General features: G+C 41.7%; 2 protein-coding genes across 4 annotated transcripts in view; one reads left to right on the top strand and one right to left on the bottom strand.

Annotated features, from left to right (window-relative positions):
- Positions 1–8,099: 8,099 nt before the first annotated feature.
- Positions 8,100–18,427, bottom strand: NDUFAF5 (NADH:ubiquinone oxidoreductase complex assembly factor 5). Of its 3 annotated transcripts, none has more exons than XM_054180106.1 (11): positions 18,411–18,427; positions 17,985–18,025; positions 16,953–17,016; positions 16,246–16,293; positions 16,043–16,146; positions 14,457–14,496; positions 10,666–10,863; positions 10,124–10,184; positions 8,803–8,886; positions 8,449–8,531; positions 8,100–8,319 (listed from the first exon to the last, which is right to left on the bottom strand). In XM_054180106.1, exons 7-11 carry the CDS (start codon positions 10,819–10,821, stop codon positions 8,233–8,235), a joined length of 471 nt encoding a protein of 156 aa, XP_054036081.1. In that variant the 5' UTR covers positions 10,822–10,863; positions 14,457–14,496; positions 16,043–16,146; positions 16,246–16,293; positions 16,953–17,016; positions 17,985–18,025; positions 18,411–18,427; the 3' UTR covers positions 8,100–8,232. The 3 variants fall into 3 exon arrangements, with proteins under 3 accessions (XP_054036081.1, XP_054036079.1, XP_054036080.1); XM_054180104.1 differs by lacking the exon at positions 18,411–18,427 and adding an exon at positions 18,391–18,407; XM_054180105.1 differs by lacking the exon at positions 18,411–18,427 and adding an exon at positions 18,111–18,216.
- A 1,345-nt stretch (positions 18,428–19,772) lies between these two features.
- Positions 19,773–27,181, top strand: part of ESF1 (ESF1 nucleolar pre-rRNA processing protein homolog) — a 45,453-nt gene continuing 38,044 nt past the window's right edge. The window contains exons 1-6 of the mRNA XM_009906895.2: positions 19,773–20,481; positions 21,239–21,591; positions 22,355–22,468; positions 23,077–23,177; positions 24,659–24,811; positions 26,795–26,909. Of these exons, the coding sequence (XP_009905197.2) occupies positions 19,773–20,481; positions 21,239–21,591; positions 22,355–22,468; positions 23,077–23,177; positions 24,659–24,811; positions 26,795–26,909 (1,545 nt within the window). The remainder of the gene's footprint in view (positions 20,482–21,238; positions 21,592–22,354; positions 22,469–23,076; positions 23,178–24,658; positions 24,812–26,794; positions 26,910–27,181) is intronic.

Here is a 27,181-nt window from a genome sequence, read left to right as displayed (position 1 = left end):
AACTTCCTCCTAACCTCCAGCCTAAACCTCCCCTGACGCAGCCTGAGACTGTGCCCTCTTGTTCTGGTACTGGTTGCCTGGGAGAAGAGACCAACCTCCGCCTCACTACAACCCCCCTTCAGGTAGTTGTAGAGAGCAATAAGGTCACCCCCGAGTCTCCTCCTCTCCAGACTAAGCAACCCCAGCTCCCTCAATCTCTCCTCATAGGGCTTGTGCTCCAAGCCCCTCACCAACCTTGTTGCCCTTTTCTGGACACCTTCCAGCAAGTCAACCTCCTTCCTAAACTGAAGGGCCCAGAACTGGACACAGTACTCGAGGTGCGGCCTAACCAGTGCAGTGTACAGGGGCAGAATGACCTCCCTGCTCCTGCTGGCCACACTGTTCCTGATGCAGGCCAGGATGCCATTGGCCCTCCTGGCTGCCTTTTCTCACCTTGCTGACAGGATCACACTGAGTTCAGGAATTATAAAAGCCCAGAAACATTTTCTTTTACACCTGTTTTTAAATTATATTTCTTTAATAAGCTAAAGTCAGAAGTCCCACAGCATTAAAACCCTTTGGGTCTAACATGGATTGCAATTGTTAATCCAAACCCAATATGAATATCCAGTATTACATACATAGAATACATAGAATAAACCAGGTTGGAAGAGACCTTCAAGACCATCGCGTCCAAGCCATCAACCAATCCAACACCACCCAAATTACTAACCCATGGCACCAAGCACCCCATCAAGTCTCCTCCTGAACACCTCCAGTGATGGTGACTCCACCACCTCCCCAGGCAGCCCATTCCAATGGGCAATCACTCTTTCTGTATAGAACTTCTTCCTAACAACCAGCCTGAACCTCCCCTGGCACAGCCTGGGACTGTGTCCTCTTGTTCTGGTACTGGCTGCCTTACATACATAAGAAACTGAAAGATCACATTTCATTCTGTAATTTACAATCCCTTGAGTTAAATCCTGGAAATGTAAAGATGTATCTTTTAATGGACCTACAAACAAACACATTGCAAACTTCATGTTTTGAGGTTAGCAGAATGATGCAACAGAAGTACTTTTAAAATGGATGCACTCTTGAAGCAAGTAAAGCATTTCTATGATCAAGAAGTCCTCAATAGGGGAAGGTCTCTTACATGCATCCTCTTTTCCAGTACTGCCTGCCTGCATGGAAGATGTGAAATCCAAAGTCCATCTTGAAAACACACTTTGAAATTCTGATTCTATTCTTCAAGCCTCAGGGTTTTTTGTTTGTTAATTCACTTTCTAGGGAACAGGCAAAGTAGAAGAAACTTTGTTATACTAACTATGTCTTCTCATGGCCTGTAATTATCACCATTTCAGTCTTGGCAAGTCACTGCAACTTATCTACGTCTTTCTCAGTTTTCTTTGTGACCATATTTTCATAAGTAAAGAGAATTTCCCATCATAAACTAATCACCTCTAGAGGAGAGGAAAAAGTGTCCTTTGGATTCTATAAGCTAGAAATTCTGAAATGCCCCACACCTGGTTAGGTCCAATGAACCACACAACTTGTGTGCAGGAGACATCTGAATCTTGGGTTGAGAATCTCTGTATCAACTGTGAGACTTGAGCACTCCCTTCCCTTTTCATTAGAGTATTGACAGATTTTTGGTTGTTTTGGTTTTGCTTTTTTTCCCCTCTTCATCATCTATGCCTATGCCTATATTCTACATTTAGAAGTACTGATTCATCTGTTCACATGAGGCTGCACATGCAGAACTGGCCTGATAATAGACTCATTCTGACACATATCAGAAGTTTGAATATATAGTCATGATGTCATGTTTAAAAGGAAAACAAACTAACAACCAAAACCTGGTGATAATGCAGATATCTTTTTTTCTTGGAGGAACTCTTTGCCACTCCACTCCACTCTACTGCCATCCCTGTTTGAGCCAATACCTCGAAGTGTCCTTGCACTGAACAGATTAGATGGATATTTTCCAGTACGCATTTTGTCAAGGAAGCATCCAATGGGAGCAAGCTACTCTACAGACTCTGAACAGAGCTTACCATATTTTTGCTACTGTTTTCAGTGTCCACGCAACAAGAAATTGCCCATTAAATTTATAGACCACTTCTATGCTTAACTGCACTCATTACAGTGTGAGGAAACTAGGTAATTGGGTTGTTATACTTCTATCTTTAGAAATATATTAGAATTACTGCTTATTGAGAATAATTTTACATGTCTGACTGTGCCTGTTCCAAGCATCCATTAACAAATGCTGGCTTCACCTCGACTTCCTACTGCACTATACAGACCATTTCTGTACACAATACAAAGCAGCTAAGGTTGAAATAAGTATGCAGGGAGTGGGTGGCCAAACCCCAGTGTTAAAATGCGTGTCTGTTATGACAAAATTCATTTATAAATTCATCCCAACTGTTATATTTACTAAGTCATTTTGAAGTGTTTTCAAGATGGTTAACTGCTAGAAAACAAATAATATTTACTGTACAATTAAATGAAGTTAATCAGCAGTACCCAAAAGGAGAATCTAAAAAGATAAGCATGCAGAAGCATTGGCATGGTGCAATACTCAGTACTGTAACAGCTAACTCTTAGATCCTTTTACTCTGACTTTCATGCTCAAGCATTCCAAAATGATGCACAGTCTCTATGTGACTGTTCAGAGATCGATGAAACCTAGTGCAGCAAAATACCAGCATGGAGTACTGGAACAGAGTAATTTTAAATTTGTGAAGATACAGTAACTACCTGCAGGGAAACACTTTCCTGCACTTATGAAGACTTTGGATTTCTAAACCTGAATCACAACTAAGTTTGTTCCAAACATATCCCAGAGGCCAATCACGATGTAAAATAATAGTATCTTTTAATTCCAGATCTCTGAGATAGCTAACCACAGAGTTCTAGAAGCTATAAATTAAATAATGTCCTCTGAAGAAGGGATAATTAACTCTCAGCTACCAAAAAGTACCAGCCTCCATGCAACAGAATCTCCCGAATACAGCTGCAATCACCCAACCCAGTCACTCCTCAAAGTTCCATACAATAAACACTCACCAAGTCAGGAAGGAAAGAAAGAACACAAGAACAACAAAAAACCCCAATCAACCCCCAGTCTGTAAGCTACAATTTGGACAGCTGATGTCTACATAAAACAGATGTTCTAGTTTATTTTGCTAAAGGTGCTAATGGAAGAACAGTCATCCTTGTACCAAACAAGTGCTTCAAGTCTGTTGACTGAACAGTGCTGTGACAGCACCAGAGCTTTTCCCAAGAATGCCTTCTAAGATGACTTCTGGAAGCAAAATAATCCAAGGATTGCTTTGAGCTGTAACTAGCAAACCTCTTGACAGTTACTACATCTCTGCTCTCTTTTGGAACTCCGGTAAAGAGATGCACAGACCAAAAATTAGGCATGGATGTGATGCTTAGCAAATGTTTGCTATGTGGATACTAAGCTATGACTTATCTTTATGTATTGAATCTGTTTGCCTATGAAGTATAACATTATATATTATATTATATATTATATTATATATATATTATAAATATAACATATATATTATGAGGAGAGATTGAGGGAGCTGGGGTTGCTTATCCTGGAGAGGAGGAGACTCAGGGGTGACCTTATTGCTCTCTACAACTACCTGAAGGGGGGTTGTAGTGAGGCGGAGCTTGGTCTCTTCTCCCAGGCAACCGGTACCAGAACAAGAGGGCACAGTCTCAGGCTGCATCAGGGGAGGTTTAGGCTGGAGGTTAGGAGGAAGTTTTACACAGTGAGAGTGATTGCCCACTGGAATGGGCTGCCCAAGGAGGTGGTGGGGTCACCATCACTGGGGGTGTTCAGGGCGAGGCTTGACAGGATGCTTGGTTGCATGGTTTAGTTGATTGGGTAGTGTTGGATGCTAGTTGGACATGATGATCTCGAAGGTCTCTTCCAACCTGGTTTATTCTATTCTATTCTATTAGTTCACCAACTATATCTTGCTACAGATGTCGCCTTAGAATAGCAGTATTAGTCCTGCCAGACTGGCCATTCTGCTGTTGAGTCAGGAAAGACACTGACTGGGAATATTATCATCAACTCTAAAGTGGTTCTTCGTGGCAATTACATTTTTAATTACAAAAGTGAAACCAAATCTGATATTTAGAAATAACATCAGTCCTGTATGAGATGCCAATACATTCTGCATCAAAGCAGTCAATAACTCTAGAATTGAATACACTAAAAGATCTTCATAAAAAGAATAGAATACATAGAAGTGGGAAACTTAACTTCCTTAAATTAGTAGTTGGTAAGAATGGATGCACCTGCCACTTGGATGCTAAGGCACTACAAATTTTGTGGACATGAGAGTAGCTAAGAGAGGGGCATTGCACACATCTGTCAGTGGCTCCATTCAGGGAGAAAACAGTACAGCAATTCCAGCACCAACAAAAACTTGTAGTTATTACATAGTAGATGTACACTAGATCCTCAGAACCTTTTGGAAGCTCAAAAAAATACCAGTGTAAATGCGTTTCTCCTAAAATGTGTGTTTGTTATTTATGGACTCCTAGCTTTTGACTAGTCAAAATAAATCCCTCCCAGAATTCTTTTTATCCTTTCTTCCATAATCAAGATTGCAGAGGGACCTCGACAGGCTGGACAGATGGGCAGAGTCCATGAGATTTAACGCATCCAAGTGCCGGGTTCTGCACATTGGCCACAACAACCCCATGCAGTGCTACAGGCTGGGGTCAGAGTGGCTGGAGAGCAGCCAGGCAGAGAGGGGCCTGGGGGTGCTGGTTGATGGTAGGCTGAACATGAGCCTGCAGTGTGCCCAGGCAGCTAAGAGGGCCAATGGCATCCTGGCCTGCATCGGGAACAGTGTGACCAGCAGGAGCAGGGAGGTCATTCTGCCCCTGTACACTGCACTGGTTAGGCCGCACCTCGAGTACTGTGTCCAGTTCTGGGCTCCTCAGTTTAGGAAGGAGGTTGACTTGCTGGAACAAGTCCAGAGAAGAGCAACAAAGTTGGTGAGGGGTTTGGAACACAAGCCCTACGAGGAGAGGCTGAGGGAGCTGGGGTTGCTTAGCCTGGAGGAGACTGAGGGGAGACCTTATTACTCTCTACAACTACCTGAAGGGAGGTTGTAGACAGACGGATGTTGGTCTCTTCTCCCAGGCAGCCAGTACCAGGACAAGAGGACACAGTCTCAGGCTGCGCCAGGGGAGGTTCAGGCTGGATGTTAGGAAAAAGTTCTATACAGAAAGAGTGATTGCCCATTGGAATGGGCTGCCTGGGGAGGTGGTGGAGTCACCATCACTGGAGGTGTTCAGGAGGAGACTTGATGGGGTGCTTGGTGCCGTGGGTTAGTTGTTTAGGTGGTGTTGGATTGGTTGATGGGTTGGACGCGGTGATCCTGAAGGTCTCTTCCAACCTGGTTTATTCTATGTATTCTATTCTAGGTATTAAAGCATTCTGTAATATGCATCAGGATTTTAAAAAGTAACTAAGCTTACAGGAGACATTATGTCACCTCAGCAATTACTTTTTACAAGTCACTTACTCTGCAAAAGCTAATGCTGAACATGGACTCAGAGTTTTAAATAATTTCTAGACTAGCAACTGGCAATCATGTTCTTCTACATTATAACTTCAGGAAGCCATAAAGACTTAAATCTGACAAAGAATCAAAACACAGCAAGAGTCCTATGTGACAAAAACATCTGTTCATAGTAAACTGTTTTCAAAGCTATTTATACAAGTGTCATAAAAAGAAAATGGCTCATGGAAATAAGAGTAACCTAGAATTTCAGGAAGAAATACAAGAAAAGAAAAAAAACAAGGGCAGCTAAAACCACACAAAAAAGGCAGTTACATGGTCAGCCAGGGAAACAACCACCATACCTGTCAGTGGCATGCTCTCCAATTCCAATGCTGTATTTCTCCCAGGTCTTCTCCAAGTTAACCGACCTCTATTCTTTTATTCTTCCAAGCACTAGGAAGAAAACTATTCTTCCATTTTTCCCTGTCCAGAAGGTACCTTCCCTTCATTAAGAATCCAAGTCTTACCTACTTTAGTGTTTTTATCTTCCACCTGTGTAATATGGCATCAAAGAACTGGAAATCCTTCTTTGCAACTTGAGTGCTTGAAACAAGCACAGTAGGAACACTTCCCCAATTAACATTTACCCAGCGCATTCCACCTCCTCATTCCCTTAACAGATGAGTCACAGCCACCAGATAAAGATACTGGAAATTAACTTACTAAAGCAAAAATGCATGAAGTTATGCAGTCATTTGACATGTAACTTCATAGAAGTAGCTTCCCCCTTGAAATTAGTGCATTTTATTAAGGGCAGAGAGGACCTGTAGAGATGTGGTTCCTTATACTAAGTCCACTGATACACTATGACAAAAATGAAAGCTTTCAGAAACACAAGCTCTTCTTTTAAACATTACAGGCTATAAAGGTTGTAAGACCACTTACAGCCTCTCCTCCTCTTCCAGAAGGCTTACTCTACTTTTCTAGGGAAAATGAAACATGAACTTGTCCCTTTGAATTATGACAGATTAGGCTCTTAAAATGCAGGAGAGAAGATTCCATCCTTATCAGGGTATTTTGTGCCTTCTTGGCCTCTTTCTTAAATGTAGAGTCTCAGAGGTAAAACAAACCCCTACATTAGGCTTTGTCTTCTAGAAGGTGAACATTGCATGAAGAGTTTGTCTTAAACAGCATTTCTGTTATTTTAAAAATTGAGTACTGGTTAAGTGGTAGGAGGTAACTTTAATACCTGTATTAATCTTTAAATCATATTTCAATACCTAGCACAATATGAAGGCTTCTCCCTACCTTGACTATTCGGTCTGTCACATCATTCTGTCAAACTCCATCTGGTGGATAATCTTAGAATGAGCCTAGAGAAGCTTTTGTTTCACCTGCAGTGATACAACAAAAGTGATTGAAATGGTATCTGACTATCTTCTTACTGCTCTTCCTTTCTACAATTCTGTATCTCTGCTGCAATCAAATGAAATCCCTGGGTAGCGTTTTGTTTTGTTTGTTTGCTTGGTTTTTTCTCTCGTGGTGGTTGTTTGGTTTGTTTCCCCCCCCACCCCTCAGGTTACAGGGCTGCTGGTAAGGCAATTATATAGACAGTCACTGCTCAATGTCACAGCTAAGGAAGCAAGAAGTATACTTCATGCTTTTCAGCTTCTGATAGTAGAAACACAGCAAATGAAGTGTAAATGTAATTTTTAACTAAGAGCTAAAGGACCACCTTCCATGTTTCAAGTGCTAGGAGATAAAAGAACAGGTTAAAAAAGAAGCCCTAGAATTCCAAAGCAATGCCAATTCCAACAAATACCACTTCTATCTAGTTAATTTGAAACCTACTTGACCATCTAAATGCTGCTAGGTGACTCTTCTGTTTGTTGCTCCTTTCAGTAAATCAAGATGGCTGGAGCTGATAATCTTAGAGGTCTTTTCCAATCTTAGCGATTCTATGATCCTAAGTGAAATATGTGCATTCTGCTGAAGCTACAATGAAGCATCCAACTTTGCTTATGGCTCAGCTCTGCTAGTCATGTTCAGGAACATTTCTGGCTTTGGGGGTGGAATGAAAAGAAACTGAATTTGAGGACTAAGTGAAGAGCAGTAACCTGAGGTATTTCCATACCAAAAACCTTAACCACTTCCTTACACACAACACTGAAATTTCACACAGTAACTGAGAGTAACTTTTCATACATACTTTCTAATCTGCAGATTGAAAAAACATCTACAAAACCCATAATCAGTGTATTTGCAGATGTTCTATCTTATAGGATGTCTTAAAATACACTGTCCACCAAGCGGTATTTCTTTATTATGATCTAACATCCTTTAGGAATAACAAAAAAAATAAAATAAAAAATGCTAGGTAATACACACTCAAGACCTGCCAATCATTCCCAGAGCAGTCTGTGATACTAAAATTCTACAAGAGATTTTATGCTTGAGAACAGTGATTTAATTAGGAGTTGTATGGACTTGGAACGCTGCTCAAATATTTCTATAGAAACCAAAAACGAACGACTTTTACACAGCTGATGATGTAGCAGAGGTAGTAAAAAAAAAACCCAAAGAACACCCTGCTGTGCACAGATCATTTAAAAATGCCATCACAAAATAAGCATGAGTGAAGAGCATCTTCAGTGAGAAGTTTTCTAGAAGCTTCAAGACAGCTGTTACTTCTGATGAAGAATTATTTTTTCCCTCTGGAAAGGAGTCCATCTATTTTTGCCAGATCTCCAAATGAAACTGTTGCGGAACCTCTCTGAGCTGGTTTTGCCTAAGAACAAGAAGACACAGAAAAAAAGAAAAGGACTAATGTAACATTTAAATATTTTTAAGTTATTGATGCTTAGAAAGATGTTTACAAAAGTACCTTCAAACAGAAAGTAGTTTGGCTTCACGTTACCTGTGATTCATGGAATTTCCAGCCAATCATGTAGTAGATCTGAAACGTGGCAGGTACTGAGCCATCACTATTTCCATACATTTCTGTTAGGACAGGAAAAGAAAGGGGGGGAAAAAAGGTACACAGAAAGTTAGTTGTAAGAAAATAGAAGTAAGTATGATATATTTGTCATAATGACTCTTGGTGAAAAATTTGGGATGGTGAAAAATTTGGGATGGTGAAAATCTCTCATACTGGTGCATCAACATAGTTCAAATACTATCATAATTAAGGTTTAAAATATCTGTGCAGTAACAGTATTTTATTGTATTCCAATGTCATTTCAGATAAACTGATTACTTCTCAAACACTTACCTTGGTATATTGCAGCAGCTGCCAACATTGTCTCCCTGTGTAGCAGAGGTTTTCTATTCCAAGAGCAATTACTCTCCCCCATACCTAAAAATATGTTTTAGCTTTAAGAAAAAGATACAGCATATGCCATGAGTTCAGTGTCATGCATTAATAACAGATTTACACTAAGCCAGAACAAGCACAGAATCCTCCAAATCCACCATCAGAGAACAACTTACCTCAAATGATTTGGTGAGTTTCTTGCCTATAATAATGCAAAGTCTTTTTATGCCAGTGCCTTGTGCTTTACACTTTGTATTGCTAGGAATGATTTCAAACTAGTAATTCTTCAGTCTGAGCCTTCATTCATTTAGGTTTTCTAGTATAATTTAGTTGAAGCACAAGTGCAAAGTGTTAACGCAGACACACCGCTTTATTTTTTAAGCAGATAAGCATCAAAAGTACTACCCCAAAAGATTTTTAGTAAGAAATGCAATTCTAATCTCTTTAATCACTTACTGCATCTGCATGTTTCTACAGGGAATGGAAGTTTTATTTTCATTAGGGAATTACCTAAGCAACAGCAAGTCATCCAGAGTAAGAAAATGCCCTGAATTATTACTCTGCAAGCAACATGTGACCACGTATGAATGAGCACTTCACAATCCATGGCAAATGCAATCAGAATACTAACTCAATTGTGAAGCATCTCAACTGCCTTTTTTGCATTCCTCAGCAGACTACAATTTGAGGGACAATCTATTCTCATTCCAGAGCAGTTTCCTGAATGTCCTAATAATTAGGGAGGCTCACAGGAAAAGTCAGTATGTGGCATATATGCTTCTGTCTACCTCTCAGGGCTCTTCAGCAGCTTACACTGAACAGGATGACAAAGAATGGCAATAAAAGGGAAGCAGAAAATTCATAGCAGATCCATCTTTGACTACTACTTCCCAATACAGAACTGCTGACATATTATCCTGAATCACTAGAGATCAGGGAAAAAAGCAATGCTTCCACTGTTACATGAAGCTTTATTTATTATTTATTACAATTTAAGGAAGACAATTTTTACAATGAGGGTGGTGAAACACTGGCATACATTGCCCAGAGAGGCGAGAGATGCCCCATCTCTGGAAACATTCAAAGTCAGGCTCCATGGGGCTCTGAGAAACCTGACCTAGTTGAAGATGTCCCTGATCACTGCAGGGGGGGTTGGACTGGATGACCTCTCAAGGTTCCTCCCAACCCAAATCATTCTATGACCTCACACAGAGAACCCCTTCTTTGGCTGCATCACTGAAATAGAAAACATGTACGTTTCCACAAAGTATATACTTGCCTTGCAAGTCTTCCATAACCTCAAACAACCCTGGGTAGTTGACCTGAATTTCATCAGTATCCTAAAATAACAGAGAATCTTAGTTTAAGAACATATCAAGCTAAAACAGTAGCATTCTGCCAGCCTTCAGCGCTACCAGACTATTCATAAGCCACTTCTGTTCAAGCTGTGTGTTACTCAGCACAACATATTGTCCTAACATTTCTAAAAAGTTTTGTTTAGTAGCCCAAATGTAATGAAGGTTTCATTTAAATGCCATTATTTTATTATTGGTTTAAGAAGAAACAGCAAGAGTGTATAAAGTTTCCTCAAGCAGGTCTAATGTTTGGTGACATTTCTCCAAGATCATCCAAACACTCCTAGGCCAGCAGCCAAAGATACACTTCAGTTGCTTTCATTAATCACCATGAAGCTGAGAACAGAGGCAATCCAGTAAGGTTCATGGTATGCAGAAGGAAGCAGTACATCACTAACACCTTAGTAAATAATAGTTATTAATATATAGCTCTGATTTTCTGGACTGCTCTCTTATTTATAATTACCACAGTCAGGGTGTTAAAGCCAGCTCTTGACAACAGATGTCCCAAATCAGAGACAGCAGTGAAGGGTGATACGTGAGGAGAAAATCCCCCTTCTCTCTCCAGTTCTGCTAGCTGTAAAGAGCAGCGAAGCTCATACAGAGTGTCTCCCCCGAACATTGCACCAATGAATACTCCATCTGGCTTAAGAACTTGGTGAATCTATAACACAAGGGGGGAAAAACCAATTATTTTTGTTATTAAATTTATGCAACTAAGAAGTTTTTGGGAATGATGTGTTTTTTAAATGAACTTAAAGCAATCATTGTAATAGTTGTAACAGATTTTTAACATTGACTGTGTATGCCACAAGGCAAAGCTGTGCCAAAGTTGTTGCTAATACTGCAAGATAAACAACCTGTCTGAAAAGACATTATGTTCCCAGAAATTACACTTAACAGTCAGGAAACGCAGAATGCATTGTGCAAATCTAAGGTAGAACTATTTTCAGTGGGATACTTCTAAAACAATATCCTCAATTAATTTACTTCTGAAAATAAGGTAGATTAAAATAGCTTCTGCTCAGATTTCCTTTCTCAGAGGAGGGCATCAAAAATCCTTTTTAATGGCTTGATTTAAGAGAAACAGAGATCTTAGTTTCCAATAGTGATCTTTGTGTTTCTGAACTCACAGAGTAATGCAATTATTATGTCTAGCCCTACTTATTTTTAATTAGTGAGAACAGCAGTAACATGACTCAAACATCAAGGCTGACAAGTTGCTTTCTTTCTAGTAAGGCAGAGCCCCCTTCCTACTGAGAAGGCAAATTAATTCATGCTTGATGTCCTCCTAAAGAATTGGTAATGATCACTGGTTTAGATATCCAGAAGAGCTCTGTCACATACTGGAATGGGGGAAATATAAGGAAGCTGCCTGAGCAGCAAGAGACCTAGCTAGAAAAGCTAAAGCTCAGTTAGAATTAAATCTAGCCAGGGAGATCAAAGGGAGCAGTAAAAATTTCTAGAGGCATATTAATGGAAAAAGAAGACTAGGGAAGGTGTGGGCCCCCTCAGAAAGGAAGCAGGTGAGCTGGTGACAAGTGACATGGAAAAGGCTGAGGTTCTCAATGACTTCTTTACCTCAGCCTTCACTGGCAAGGGCTCCAGCCACACTCACAGAATAATGGAAGATAATAGCAGGGACTGGAAGAAGGAACTGCCCACGGTGAGTGAAGATCAGGTTTGTGACCATCTGAAGAACCTAAAAGTGTTCCAAGTCCATGGGACCCAATGGGATACACCCATGAGTGCTGAGGGAACTTGTGGATGAGGTTGCTAAACTGCTCTCCATCATAATCCAAAAGTCATGGCAGTCCAGGGAGGTCCCCACTGACTGGAAAATGCAAAACATAACTCCCATTTTCAAGAAGGGAAAGAGGGATGACCCAGTGAACTATAGGCCAGTCACTCTCACCTCTGTGCCCAGTAAGATCATGGAGCAGATCCTCCTGGAGGCACTGCTGAGGCAGAAGAATAACAAAGAGGTGACTGGGCACAATCAGCAGGGCTTCACCAAGGGCAAATCCTGCCTGACAAACCTGGTGGCCTTTTATGACAAGGTCACAACATTAATAGATGGAGGCCGAACAACTGACGTCATTTACCTGAGCAAAGCCTCAGACACTATCCCACACCACATCTGGCCTCCAGGCTGGGCTCCATGGAAGGACCATTCAGTGGATAAAGAACTGGCTTGATGGCCACACCCACAGGGTGGCTGTCAATGGGCCCATGTCCAAGTGGAGGCCAGTGACAAGTGGAGTCCCTCAGGGATCAGTACTGGGACCAGTCTTGTTGGCGACATGGACAGTGGCACTGAGCGCACCCTCAGCAAGTTTGCTGATGACACCACGCTGTGTGGTGCAGCAGACATGCTGGAGGGAAGGGATGCCAACCAGAGGGACCTTGACAGGCTGGAAAGGTGGGCCCATGACAGCCTCATGAGGTTCAACAAGACCAAGTGCAAGGTCCTGCATCTTGGTCAGGGCAATCCCAGGCACTGATCTAGGCTGGGCAGCAACTGGCTTGAGAAGAAAAGGACCTGGGGGTGCTGGTGGACAAGAAGCTCAACATGAGCCACCAGTGTGCACTTGCAGCCCAGAAAGCCAATCACATCCTGGGCTGCATCAAGAGGAGCATAGCCAGAAGGTCAAGGGAGGCGAGTCTCCCCCTCTACTCTGCTCTGGTGAGACCCCCACCTGGAGTACTGCATCCAGCTCTGGAGCCCCTATTACAGGAAAGATTGGGACGTGCTGGAGCACGTCCAGAGAAGGGACTTGAGGATGATTAGAGGGCTGGAGCACCTCTCCTATGAGGACAGACTGAGGGAGTTGGAGCTATTCAGTCTGGAGAAGAGAAGGCTCTGAGGAGACCTAATTGTGGCCTTCCAGTATCTGAAGGGGGCTACAAGAAAGATGAAGGACTTTTAGGATGTCAGGTAGTGATAGGACATGGGGGAATGGAAAAAAAAAATAGAAATGGGTAGATTCAGATTGGATGTTAGGAAGTTCTTCCCCATGAGGGTGGTGAGGCACTGGAACAGGTTGCCCAGGAAGGTGGTGGAGGCCCCATCCCTGGAGGTTTTTAAGGCCAGACTGGACGCTGCTCTGAGGAACCTGATCTAGTGTAAGATGTCCTTGCCCTAGCAGGGGGGTTGGAACTAGATGACCCTTGAGGTCCCTTCCAACCCTATCAATTCTATGATACTCAGGCTAACAAGACAGCAAAAGCTTCAAACATTTTCCCTTATTGATTTGAAACAAGTCTTTTAAAACATTTTTTTTAAATTGAGTACTAATCAAGCTATCTTTTCTATGCTAGTAAATAAGCCTTTAATTGAAATCTAAGTAGTTGAAAGCAGTTTCCATTAGCTAAAGCCAGTCTTCTCAAAGTAGGAATTAAGCACTCATGATAAAAGTTGGCCCAAAACACCAGAGCCCTCCCCTCTGTGTACCATAACAATGTGTCAGTTATCTTTACCAGGGGCCTAAAATTACTTAAACACTCCACAGAACACTTTACATTCCAAAGAAAATTAGGTATTTCCCTCCCCCCCATTACTTTATTTATTTGCTTTCAGGTACTGAAAGCATTCAGACTTGTTTTCAGTATTTCTACAACAGCAGAGTAGTCCAGTTCATATGAAAAGGTGGCAGAGTAGCACTGTGATGACTGACCAATTTGAAATAAATGGAAAAAGAGTAAACTGGTTAAAACAGTCCTTGCTCTTGCTTCAAAGTTAGCTGATTTGAAGAGTTTTCACTGGCAGGAAGGAGATGGGGGGGAAAAGATAATCTGATTTCAGATTTTTTTGTCAGTAACAGTCTCAGTGTTTTGTCCTCAACAAGTGATCGCTTAATTTCAAAATCAAAAAGGCATTAACTGATTAAAGGCATATTCAAAACTAAACAGCTGAGACACAAAGACTACACAAGTTATATAAACCAGGTCTGGAGAAGTTCGATTTAGAAAAGCCTTGCACTACCAGTAGTAAGAGCCAACAGGTAACAATAGCATTGCCTCAGTTACAGCGTCTGAGGTTGGGACTGTAACATGTGTTACGCAAACACGGTGTTTCACAGTTATTTATTCCAAACTGATCCCAGACAGTCACATGGTAGAAATATCAACTGATGCTCCTCAAACTGCCAAAAATACTTCTGTGCCTCTTATTTGAGGAAAACCTGGAAAAACAGAGTGCTGTGAATGCACCTAACAGGAAGTGCTGATTTTTAGCATTAAGAAAGAGTTTCTTACCTCTCTAAAAGCTTTAGGAAGATCATTCACCCAATGTAAACTGAAATAACAGAAGCATACACAACTGCATATTAAATGAAGTTTAGGGAATACAAACAACTTTTAAGTAAACAGCTATTTAAGTAGGTTTCAGAAGCCCAAGCAAAAACCTCACTTCTCAAGCTGCAAAAGTCCTACAATGCCTGACTAAAAGCAATACAGATAAACCAGAAGTTAACACAAACAGTATTTTTTTAAGCTGAGAAGATGCAAGTCCTGGAGACTAAGTTTGCCAAAATGTAGGAAAAGAGAGAAGCTACACATTTTGAAGGAAAACAAACAAAACAGTAAGAACCATCAGGACAGCACTTTTTCTTAATACACATTTATATTAACTATGCAAGTACATTGCTTATTGCTGTTAATAGACTATTAACATAACTATTCTATAAATATATTAATAGCAAGAGGAAGGGCAGGGACAACCTCCACTCCTTGGTTGACATGGAGGGAAATGTTGTATCACAGGATGAGGAAAGGGCAGAGGTACTTAACACCTTCTTTACCTCAATTTTTACTAGCAGGACAGAACGTCTTCCAGACAGCTGGCCTGCAGAGCTGGCAGAAGGAGCCAGGGAACTGCATAGTTTCCCTGTGTTCCATGGAGGGTAGAGAGGCTCTGCAGAGGGACCTCGACAGGCTGGACAGATGGGCAGAGTCCAAGGGCATGAGATTGAACACATCCAAGTGCCGGGTTCTGCACATTGGCCACAGCAACCCCATGCAGAGCTACAGGCTGGGGTCAGAGTGGCTGGAGAACAGCCAGGTAGAGAGGGACCTGGAGGTGCTGGTCGACAGTAGGCTGAACATGAGCCTGCAGTGTGCCCAGGCAGCTAAGAGGGCCAATGGCATCCTGGCCTGCATCAGGAACAGTGTGGCCAGCAGGAGCAGGGAGGTCATTCTGCCCCTGTACACTGCACTGGTTAGGCCGCACCTCGAGTACTGTGTCCAGGTCTGGGCCCCTCAGTTTAGGAAGGAGGTTGACTTGCTGGAACGAGTCCAGAGAAGAGCAACAAAGTTGGTGAGGGGTTTGGAACACAAGCCCTATGAGGAGAGGCTGTGGGAGCTGGGGCTGCTTAGCCTGGAGAAGAGGAGACTCAGGGGTGACCTTATTACTCTCTACAACTACCTGAAGGGAGGTTGTAGACAGATGGATGTTGGTCTCTTCTCCCAGGCAGCCAGTACCAGAACAAGAGGACACAGTCTCAGGCTGCGCCAGGGGAGGTTCAGGCTGGATGTTAGGAAAAAGTTCTATACAGAAAGAGTGATTGCCCATTGGAATGGGCTGCCTGGGGAGGTGGTGGAGTCGCCATCACTGGAGGTTTTCAGGAGAAGACTTGATGGGGTGCTTGGTGCCATGGGTTAGTTGTTTAGGTGGTGTTGGATTGGTTGATGGCTTGGACGCGATGATCTTGAAGGTCTCTTCCAACCTGGTTTATTCTATGTATGTAACATTTGTATTTTTTTCCTTAAGGTTATTCTGAAAAGAATATTATTTAACATCTTTCATCAAACAGTAAAAATGCAAGTATACTGTTAATGCATACCTTAAGCTGCTAACAACAAGGTCAAACGTATCTTCTTTGAAAGGAAGGAATTCTTCATCAGCTATAACACTGACCACAGGGATTTCAGATTCTACAGCATTTTTCTATTGTTGGGTTAGAAGAAAAACAACATCAGAGACTCAGCTCTTTGGCCTTCCTGTAGTACAGAATTGAAGCACATTATCATTCAGAAAGCTACTTACTAAAGCATTTTCGGCAATATCAACTTGAATAAGTTTTTCAACTGTTTCCTGAAATAAAATATTAGAATCAATCAACTATTTCTTTTAAATACTGACATTAGTTATTTCTTGGAACACTTAATCATACTTAGAACAAGTTAGAAGGAATCTCTTCAACACTTGAACAAACAAGCAACACCTGACGCAAAAAGCCTTCTTCCCTCTTAACAGACTAGTTAGAAATTGCTCCCAAGGAAGAACAGCAGAAGTAGAAGTAGCGACAGAAAACACGTTCTGCATTTTTAGGTGTAAGTTCAGTCAAATATAAACCATGGATCAAGAGCCAATGAAGTACCTTTACCTATGGTGCAGTTCATGAAGGGTAAACTGTTTACAGCTTAAAAAGAAAAAAAATAAAATCTCTGAAGTGATACTTCTGTTTAACAATTACATGTGTCAAAAAACCACATCTCCCCACTCAGGACTAAAGGTCAGCTGTCATACAATGAAGAGCTTCCCTTGCACAACTATCTGTCCAGTCTTTGGAGATAAGAAAAGTACAGTAACAGCCTGCACAACATACACCTTAGAAATATACCCCCAGATGTGAGAGGAAAAAAAGAGGTACCTCTCAAAGATTCAGATGACAGTTACAATACAGCCCTATTTGACAACAGAGGGATAAATACGTACTTATTTTGAACATACTAAGTATGAAAAGCCAGTACCTTGGTTAAATGCTGAGCTATGTAACCTCTTCCAGAGCCAACATCCAAAGCAAGAGGAAATGTTCTAAGGGATAAATTTAACAATGCAGAACATAATCAAGACTTAGTATGGTCTAAAACTGTTTTAAGTTTTATCTAACAATTTCTGTATGTCTTTTTGAACTAAAGCCACTGGGCAGCCTTCTGTGGTTACCACCACGAGAAAGTGCTGGGAAAGGCGTGGGGAAGAGTGGCTGGGAAGCTGTCCAGCAGACAAAGACCTCAGACTATTGATCAACAGTTGGCTGAATATGAGCCAGTAGCGTGCCCAGCTGGCCAACAGCATCCTAGCCTGCATCAGGAACAGTGTGACCACGAGTACCAGGGCAGTGACTGTTCCCCCATACTCAAGCACTGGCAAGGCCACACCTTGAGTACTGGGTTCAGTGTTGGGCCCTTTACTACAACAACACTGAGGTGCTGGAGTGTGTCTGAAGACAGGCAATGAAGGTAGTGAACGGTCTAGAGAACAAGTCTTGTGAGGAGCAGCTGAAGGAACTGCAATTGTTTAGTCCAGAAAAGAGAAGGCTGAGAGTAGACCTTCTGGCTTTCTACAGCTACCTGAAAGGAGGCTGTGGTGAGGTGGGAGTTGGTCTCTTCTCCATAGTAACGAGCAATAAGAGGAAAGAAAATAGGCTCAATTTGTGCTAAGGGAGGTTTAAATTGGACATTAGAAGCTTCTTTACATAAAGGGTTTTCAAACTCTAGAACCAGCTCCGTAAGGAGGTGGATGAATCCAAATCCTTAGAGGTGCTTAAAAGATGAAACGATGTGGTGCTGAGGGACCCAGTTTATAAAGCGGCAGACTTGGTAGTTAGATAACAGCTGTACTCGATAATCTTAAAGGGCTTTTCCAACCAAAATGATTCTATGAATCTGTGATTGGTAAGTTAGCGTTTCTCCTCGAGGGCCACGTCCTCTGACCGTGGCTCTGCAACGCAAGGCAGTATGTGGGACACGGAGCGGTGTCGCGAAGCGAAGAGCGAGCCTTACCTGGTGATGTCAAACACCCTGTCCGCTATCCTGCCGCCGACCTAAAAGGAAAGCCAGCCGGTCAGCGCCGCGGGGCATCGCCCCTTTCCCCCTCCGGCCTCCGCGCTTCACTGACGCCTCCCCCACCTTGCCGCGGGGGCCGCGCTGGGCCGCCGGCCGCCGCCGTCCCCACCTCCTCCCGCAGGTAGTCGCATTTGGCGGGCTCCGCCTGCAGCGCCGCCCAGTTCTTCTGTTTCCGCTTCAGCCGACGGTCGAAGGGGCTCAGCGCACCCGAGCCCGACGACGCGCCGGCGGGAGAAGCGGGGGCCGCCGATCCCCCTGACAACGCCCAGAGCCGCCGCCGCCGCCAGCCGCCGCCCCATCCGGCCGGCAAGATCGGGCGACAGAGCCCCCTCAAAGTTCGCACCTTCACCATGGCCGCAGCACCTCCAACCGCCGCAGCGGCCATGGCCTCAAGCACACATACGACGCATGTGCAAGACAAGCCAACAGCAGAGCTTCCCAGCTCCCCCTCGCAGCACCACTTGGGCGGCCTTCCGCCGGCTGCGCCGTGTGATTGGTTGCGAGAGGCTTGTCCTGCCGCGGCTACTGTAGTGCCGCCGGAAGTGGCTGCATCGGCGCGTGGTGGCTTTTAGCTTTGGGCCTCAGAGTGAAGGATTGCGGTGAGAAATCAGCGGTGACTCTTAACGGTGGGTGAGCCTGGGCCAGCTGGGAAGTGCGAGCGGGACTTCTGGTACGGGGGGTTCTGTAGGGCCTCGTCCGGCGCTGGTCTTGGCGGAGAAACGGGGAGCTGTGTCTGGAGTCTCGGCGTAGGCTTTGGCGTTGCCAGGCTGCGCTGAGCTTCTTACTGTGCCGGAGCTACTGGTGGCATTGGCCGGAGCTCGCTACAGTTCTCGCGCTCTTGCTGACTTAGAGTCGTAGAACCATTCAGGTTGGAAAAGACTTTTAAGAGCGTAATGTTCAACTGTCAATCCAACACCCTAAACTCGCTAAACTTTGTTCGCAAGTGTCTACGTTTTTCAAACGTTTCCAGGGATGGTGACTTTACCACTTCCCTGGGCAGCCTGTTCCAATGCCTGAGCACCTGTTCAGTAAAGAAATTTTCCCGGATATTTAATCTTAATGCCCCCTGATGCAATTTCAAGCCATTTCCTCTCGTCGTGTTGCTAGTTACCTGGGAAAAGAGACTTGCAGCCACCTCACTACAGTCATTTTTCAGAAAGCTGTAGAGATGGATAAGGTCCTCCCCTGGCCTTCTCCAAACTAAATAATTCCAGGTCCCTCAGCTGCTTCTTACAGGAGTTGTTCACCGGACTTTTCTCCATGTTTGTTGCCCTTCTCTGAACCCCCTTTGGCACCTCAATGTTCATCCTGTACTTTCTTTGTTGTTCTAAACTGGCACTTTAAAAGATGAAATATTCTGAGATCTATCTTACATTGAAGCTACTTGAGAGCCTGTTTGGGTTTGGTAGGGAATCACTTGAGACTGTATTTGCAGTTGGTAGGGTCTTTTTAGTTGCATATGCATTATCTGAGGAACCTGACATTTGCAGCCAAGTTATGGGATTGTTTTTTACTTATTTAAATTGCTGTTTGTGTCTGTGGAAAGAGGATTTAGGTATAGATTAGAAATCTACTTTAACTTAATTAATTCTTTTTTTCTACACCTACCTATCTAAATCTATGTTTGTTTGCTTTATTAATCAGGAGCGGTGTTTTACTTATCTAAATATATGTTAATCCGGTGTTTTAATCTGAAGTGTTTGGGGTTTTTTTTCCATGTTGCAGATGTCCAGGTCTTCATCAGCATCTCAACACCTCGACAGGATGTCATCTCAACAGGAGATCCTGAGTGATGGGCGGTTTAGCCGCATTGCTAGGGATCCTATGTTTTGGGAGATGCCCGAGAAAGAACGCAAAGTCAAGATTGACAAACGATTCCGAGCTATGTTTCATGACAAGAAGTTCAAGATGAAATATACAGTGGATAAAAGAGGCCGCCCTGTTAACTATACTACTACAGAGAACCTCAGGAAATTCTATGCCCTGTCAGAATCTGACTCTGATCTTTCAGAAGATGACAGTAAAGAACATACTGAAAAGAAAAGAAAGAATAAAAAAGCTAAACCTAAAGGAGAAGCCGATTCTGCAAAAATACGTGTCGATGGTCTCTCTAGGGAGAAGAGCAAAATAAAGAAACAAGGGGTGGACCAAACATGTGAAGTGGTGACAGAATTAGACGATCTTAAAAATGAAGGACGAGAAACTAAATCGCAGTTCAACTTGAAAGAGGACTCTGAGAAAACTGCAACAGAAATTGATGGTTCTCAAGGAAATAAAAAGGGGTTACACAGAAGGGAAAACAAACAAGGAGATGCATCAGGAGGAAGATCAATTTCAATTCAAAACAAGCAAAAGTCTTCACAACCAAGTGGTAAGAAATCAGTTAAAGCTCCCAGGAAGGACCATTCCCTAGGAGGAAACATAAACGAATCAGGTAATTTCAACTAACAAGCAGAATTTGGCTATAGTTACTTGGATGCTGTTGCTTTTGTTTTACCCATGGAATGTCTTTCACGAGATCAGTCATAAAATCATGGAGTGACTCAGATTCAGCATTGCTGAAGAAGTGGAGTTGTTCAGCTCTTGATAGAATCAGTGCTGATTCTTCAGTGTGATTGTGAACATCTATAACCTTTTAATTGTTTTGAGCAGAAATTGATGGTTGGTTAGAAAAGCAAAATGTAGGGTAACATATACGCTACTGTACTAATCAAACTGAATAGCAAATACAAGGTCTGATACCATGAAGACTTCAGCATATCAGCGCTTGACTGAAAGTGTAAGGATGACATCATCAAGTCATTAATGTTAGAGGGCATTAAAGATAGCATGCACCTTGAAGAAAATCTTTCTTTATATTGCTTGTTCATGCATACAGCCTCCATCACTGCAAGCTAATTTCTGTCTTTTCATTCTAGCCATATAAATAGAAAACCAGAATAATACGTTATTAGAGTTTGATAATGGAATTTTAGACCTGAAGAGTGATTCAACTAGATTTGTCAATCTGAAGAGGCAATACTGATGATTTATATTGTTTGCACTTCCCTGATGAAACTTGTTCCTTCACTGTTACATATTTCAGAGGTTCTGTAAATCCATATCGGGTAAAAATGAGGAGTTTTTTCCTCTTTGTAAAGGATCAATCATAATTCCAACATAAAAATAAATACTTCATGTTTATCTTTCAGTGACTGTATGCACAGACATCTGTGATCAAAGTGACATTAGTAAAAGCCAATCTGAGGAAGACATTTCTGCAAGTGATGCTTCTGAATATGCAGATTCAGAAGAGGAGGAACCAGAAGACGATGGGGAAACTGGCGAGGAAGAGGAGTCAGAAGGTGATGGAGAAACAGACAAAGAAGACAGTGATTCAGAAGATGATGAAGAAAGTGACCACGAGCTTGATTTAGCTAGAGGCATAGGGAACGTTGAAACAAGCTCAGATGATGATGAAGATTTAAATGACCTATTTCCAAAGGAGCCAGAGATAGAGCACTCATGGCGTGAGCTAGACAAAGATGCCCCTCGTGGAGATGAGGTAACAGCACTTTGCATGTAAAATTTTCTACACAAGAAATTCAGACATGTACACTGTTAAGAGTTCATTATAGACCTTCATCAGTGAAACAGTTTGTGAAAGTATTATTCATAAAGATTTTTCAGCTTTTAGTTACAGAATTCAAGTGACAATGAAATTGACCGAGAATTAGAGGCGTGGAATTCCTACTGGAGGCTCACCTGTAGGCAGATAAAGTATCTGGAAGTGGAAGAGCAGACAGTTTTGGGCTTTTCAGGAATTCCAGAACTGAAGTAGTACTGCTTTTGGTCACTGATGTTTTGGGGATTTTTTCCATTTTTTTCTTTTTTTAACATTTTAAATTTAATTCTTGTGCTTTAAGAAAATATGAAAGTGAGGTAGTACTTCAAAACCAAGCACAAGTAGTGTATAAGAAATCAGCGTTCCCATCTTACAGTACTGGTACCAGTTACTGTTTTTACCAATGATAGCACAATAACAAAATCCTAAGTGCTGATATAGTAACTGCAGTTCTAAATCTGTGATTGGTGCAGTCCATTCTGTGGTGCTTCACTATTCATGTCCTTTTTATCTGCTGTAGTGATTGGTGTTTCTGACCTGTGCTAGCTTACATGATGCAAACTCTTGAGGAAAATACTGCTTTTATTCTTTCAGTGGGCTTTGTTGCAGACTTCCATTTTTACCAAGGAGAGCTTGGTCTTCCCCCTAGAAATTAGGAATTAAACCTATGAACTTTATATTTTTTCCCTCCCTCTCTGTTTAGGTTACAAGTAGATTGGCAGTTTGTAATATGGATTGGGATAGGCTGAAGGCTAAGGATTTGCTGGCTCTGTTTAGTTCTTTCACACCCAAAGGAGGAACGGTATTTTCTGTGAAGGTAAGACCTGACTTCTAAAAGGAATACTGGCTTTTGTTGTAAAAAAACCCTCAAATCTACCTCTCCCAGTAAAAACTAACACAGTTCTGTGTGGAACTGCAAGAGATTCTAGTCATGAGGTCTGTGGAGACAGGTTGGACTCGATGATCCTTGGGGTCTCTTCCAACCTTAGTTATACTGTGATACAGTGAATTCATGACAGATACTGACATGATAACTGAGAAAGTCTGTTGTGATTTCACCTGCTGTGTTAGGAATAAAGTTGCTGATTTTCAGTGGTGAGCATGATTTTGATAGAGTTAGAACCCAAAGCTGTTAAATTCTGATATTTATGAGTCTGTCTCTAAGTGCTGTTTTACTAAGATTAATAGTTAAGTTCTCTAAGTCTAGTAGAGGGAGACTACATTTACTTGGCTAGTTTAATTTTCAGTGATCTCTGTGGTAGATGACCCAATCTTAAATCTGACTTTTTTTAGTGTCTGCCTCCAGCTTTCTGAGAAGCATTAGTCAAATACCCCTTTCTGAAAAGGACAATGGTGAAATGAACAAAGTCAGTGTTCCTATTACACTACAAGTAAAGATTTACTTTTGTATTGTTGCATTTGTAGATTTATCCTTCGGAGTTTGGAAAAGAGAGACTGAAAGAAGAAGAACAAAAAGGACCTGTGGAACTATTTGATATTCCAGAGAATGCCACAGAGAATGACGGGTATTAGCTTTATCTTCAAATGAGAGAGATAAAATGTCCCATCAGCTTCTGTTTCATATGTGGAATTCTCCTGTGATTGCCTTAATTGTATAGGTTTTTCACGGGATATTTCACAGCTGGCCCTGGTTTGTTGTTAATGCATTGAATAAATGCATTAGAATAGGACTTGAGAAAATTTGCTTGTCAATACTTGAGTTCAAAATTTTTGTTATGTACCTCATTGGAATAACAAATGGAACAAATCTGTGGAGAGCTTAACATAGATGAGAAATACTATGAAATGTCTTTCATGCAGTAAACTTCCTTTGTTGCTTACTGTCCAAATTTTATCTGCATAATCAACAAGGACCTTTACTTAGGCCAACAATTCCCAGATTGAGATCTGGATGACACCAGCAGCTCTGGCTTACTAGGCTGAGCTCATCAGGCCTACCACTGTCCAGCCTTCTTGAGACATTTTCATTTTAATTCCCTTTGTTCTGCTTTAAAGTCTTGTCTGTATGGAACTTGAGAGGCTTTGCTTTTATATTTTTCCAGAATTTCCAGATGTTTGGCAGCCCAACTGGGCCCACTTTTATATAATACATCCTGCTGGACTGCCCTGGATTTGGAAAATCTGGATGCTTCCAAATAGCGCAGATCCCTTTGAAGAAAGTCTCTAGTGCGTCAGAGAAGGGCATGATGAACTTACAGTGCATTCTGAAGTCAGCTTCACTCTGTGCATCAAGGGGCTTCCTGTAGCATTAGATTAGTGCTTAGTGTGCTCCAGAGCATCTGGAATACGAAATCCAGAAATTCAGACATCTCAGAGAGACCTCAGTGATACCTGTGCATGTACCTTTCACATTCAAAGGACAGGACCTCAGCCTCTCTCCTGCATCCTTCCACCAATGTATCCGCTTCTCAATCTATTTTCTACTTTTCTTTTTCTTTTGCTGTCACCTTGTATGACACCACCACTTCCTGTGCTGCCTGAGTTAGTATCCTGATTCTTTCCTCACCACTTTCTTACCTGTTGCTGCTATGCTGCCTCTTTCTGGTGTGAACATCTTCAATCCTGTCTGTATAGTCCCCTGGTTTCTCCTATGTTTTCAACACGTATCCTTACAGATGAACATCCTTTTCAGCAGCCTTGCTAAGAGCCAGGATAACTGTTAAGAACTTGATAGGAACTACTAAATGCTGCCTTCTGTGGCCTACACAGAGGCATAGGGAGATACTACTCTGTGCCCTGTACAGGGAGTCTTAACCTTACAATGCCTGTGGAAAGCACATTAGAAACAGAAAGTCTACAGCTAGTAAAACTCTGTGAATTTAGTCTTTCTACCTGCATAAAACTGAATAGATACTGTTAGGCATCAAATCTTATTACAAAATAGGAGAGTGTTTGAATGGTGCTGATTTTTAATGAGCTGATTTAAAGTATTTAGCAAAGTTGTTAAAGCCAGCTCACTTGATGGTGATGTTTTCCACTTTTTCAGGCTTTATAGGGAAAAACTGCGGGAGTATCAATTTAAGCGACTGAAATACTACTATGCAGTTGTGGAATGTGATTGTCCTGAAACAGCCAATAAAATTTATGAGGAATGTGATGGACTGGAATTTGAAAGCAGCTGTTCTTTTATTGACCTGAGGTAACGCCAGTGGTGATGTTTTGATGCGTTGGGTTAGGGAGGGAAAAGTAAAGGCAATTTAAACTAATTTAAAGTGTATTGTGTTTATTCTTGAACCAAAATGAAACATGTAAATAATAGTAGGCATCCAGTAAGTTGCTAGCTTTCTCTCTAAATCTTTTTTTGAGCATTTTTACTTTAATAATATAGAAAGCTTGAGAGGGTCTCTGCGTAGAGAGATTATTCTCAGAGAATCGAGTTGTTCTATTTGCATCTTCCAACTTTTGGCACAATTAAGTAAATTGGTAGGATTTAGGAAGCAAAACCATATACTACTGCTTTTTAGTTTTGTTTTGAGTTGTGGAGTTTTTGTGTTGTTTTTTTTTCTTTTCTTTCCCCAAGGGTTCAGAATGGTTCTGTCAAGGATTCCTTACTGCAGGGCAAGAATATTGTTTCTGTTGTCACGGAGCGCAAACAGATTACTGTGCCAGCACTTATGAATGAGCTGGAACCTCTGATATTTCAAAAGTCACGTTTGGGAAAGAAAGACTTTTAAATTCTAATTATGCTTTATTGTTAGTATTTCCTTTTGTTACAAAAAAGCCTTCTGTACTGAGCAGAAGATAAATTATTAAATCATAATAAGTCTTGATAGAGGCTGGCTTTGTCTGCTGGGGCCTGTATTGGCACTCTTAGAAGTCAGTGTAAGATAACTTTTTTTCTTTGAGTCATTTTCTAGAGAAACTTCATTTATTTACTTTGAACCATTTTGGAGAAGAAAATCTGTTGCCCTATGAACTTGTAACTTTCCATGCTCTTAGACATAGGCAGGTAATGTTTTACAGCAGGCAGCTTTTTATAAATTCTCCAATGTTTTTCCTAATCTTGCATTTTGTTAAATATTGATGTTGAATAATATTAAACAGATTATATTTACAATTATTTAAAAAAGACAAACCCAACTAATTTCTCATGTACTGTACAAAGAATAGAATAGAATTAACCAGGTTGGAAGAGACCTTTGAGATCATCGAGTCCAACCTATCATCCAACACTATCTAATCAACTAAACCATGGCATCAAGCACCCCATCCAGTCTCTTCCTAAACACCTCCAATGATGGTGACTCCGCCACCTTTCTGAGTAGCCCATTCCAATGGCCAATGAGTCCTTCTGTGAAGAACTTCTTCCTAACATCCAGCCTAAACCTCCCCTGGCACAGCTTGAGACTGTGTCCTCTTGTTCTGGTGCTGGTTGCCTGGGAGAAGAGACCAACCTCCACCTGGCTACAACCTCCCTTCAGGGAGTTGTAGACGGCAATAAGGTCTCCCTTGAGCCTCCTCTTCTCCAGGCTAAGCAGCCCCAGCTCCTTCAGCCTCTCCTCATAGGGCTGGTGCTTGAGACCGCTCACCAGCCTCACTGCCCATTGCATTGTTACACATGACTTCAATCTTTTGAACCTCCTTTTTTTTCCCCCCTATGACTTGTAATGTTAAAGACATACCAGAATGTTCTGCCTTCAGAATTTTTTAACTTCTTTCCTAATTCTATTTTACTCACTTTTTTCCTTCTGCATTTTTAATATTAAGCTTTCTGAAAAGATGATTCTTAAACAAGACAAGAAACCCCAAACCCAACAAAACAAAAAACAACCCCAACAAACAAATTAAAAAACCCCCAAATCTCCCTCCCCCCATCCCCAAAAAAAACCAACCAAGAAACCTCCTGACCCTGCTAACCGTAGACTGAAAGCTGAGTTTACTTCCCCAGCCCAGTAGTTTTACACATTGAAAACCTGTGGAACAGCTCTGCAGAAGTCACACAGTTAATCTTACATGTGTTGAGTACTTGTCCATTTCTTCTGTTTCCTTTTCAGGCTTACCAACTTTTTATTTTAGGAAATTCTTTTGTGCTGATGTACCATACTCATGAAAAGCTCAGATTGTTTATACTATGACATTTCCCAGTGCATTTGAACAATAACATGTTGTGTTTGCCTTGAAGATTTATTCCAGATAATGTTACATTTGATGATAAGCCAAAAGACGAAGCATCAGAAGTGAACATAGCTGCGTATAAGCCAAAGTACTTCACATCTGCTGCTATGGGAACATCAAAGGTATCTTTACAATGGTTTTGAAATGCTTTTCTTATTTGTTTTATTGTCAGATTATAAATTGTCTAAGTAGTGGGGAAAGGATTTCTGAGTATCTTCACCATTTCGAAATGAAGACACCATACATATTAAAAGATGTTAGCATGTTAATGGGGGCACAAGTTGCAACTTGATAAATAAGCTTGAGTTTGGAATTTTAAGAGATTTGGCTTGTTGTTAGGAATTAAATAATACATCTTAACCTCAGTATACCTCTGTTACAAGCTGCACATGGA

Source organism: Dryobates pubescens, chromosome 3, assembly GCF_014839835.1.
Source record: "Dryobates pubescens isolate bDryPub1 chromosome 3, bDryPub1.pri, whole genome shotgun sequence".
Taxonomy (NCBI): Eukaryota; Metazoa; Chordata; class Aves; order Piciformes; family Picidae; genus Dryobates; species Dryobates pubescens.
This window is presented reverse-complemented; position numbering and strand designations above follow the sequence as displayed.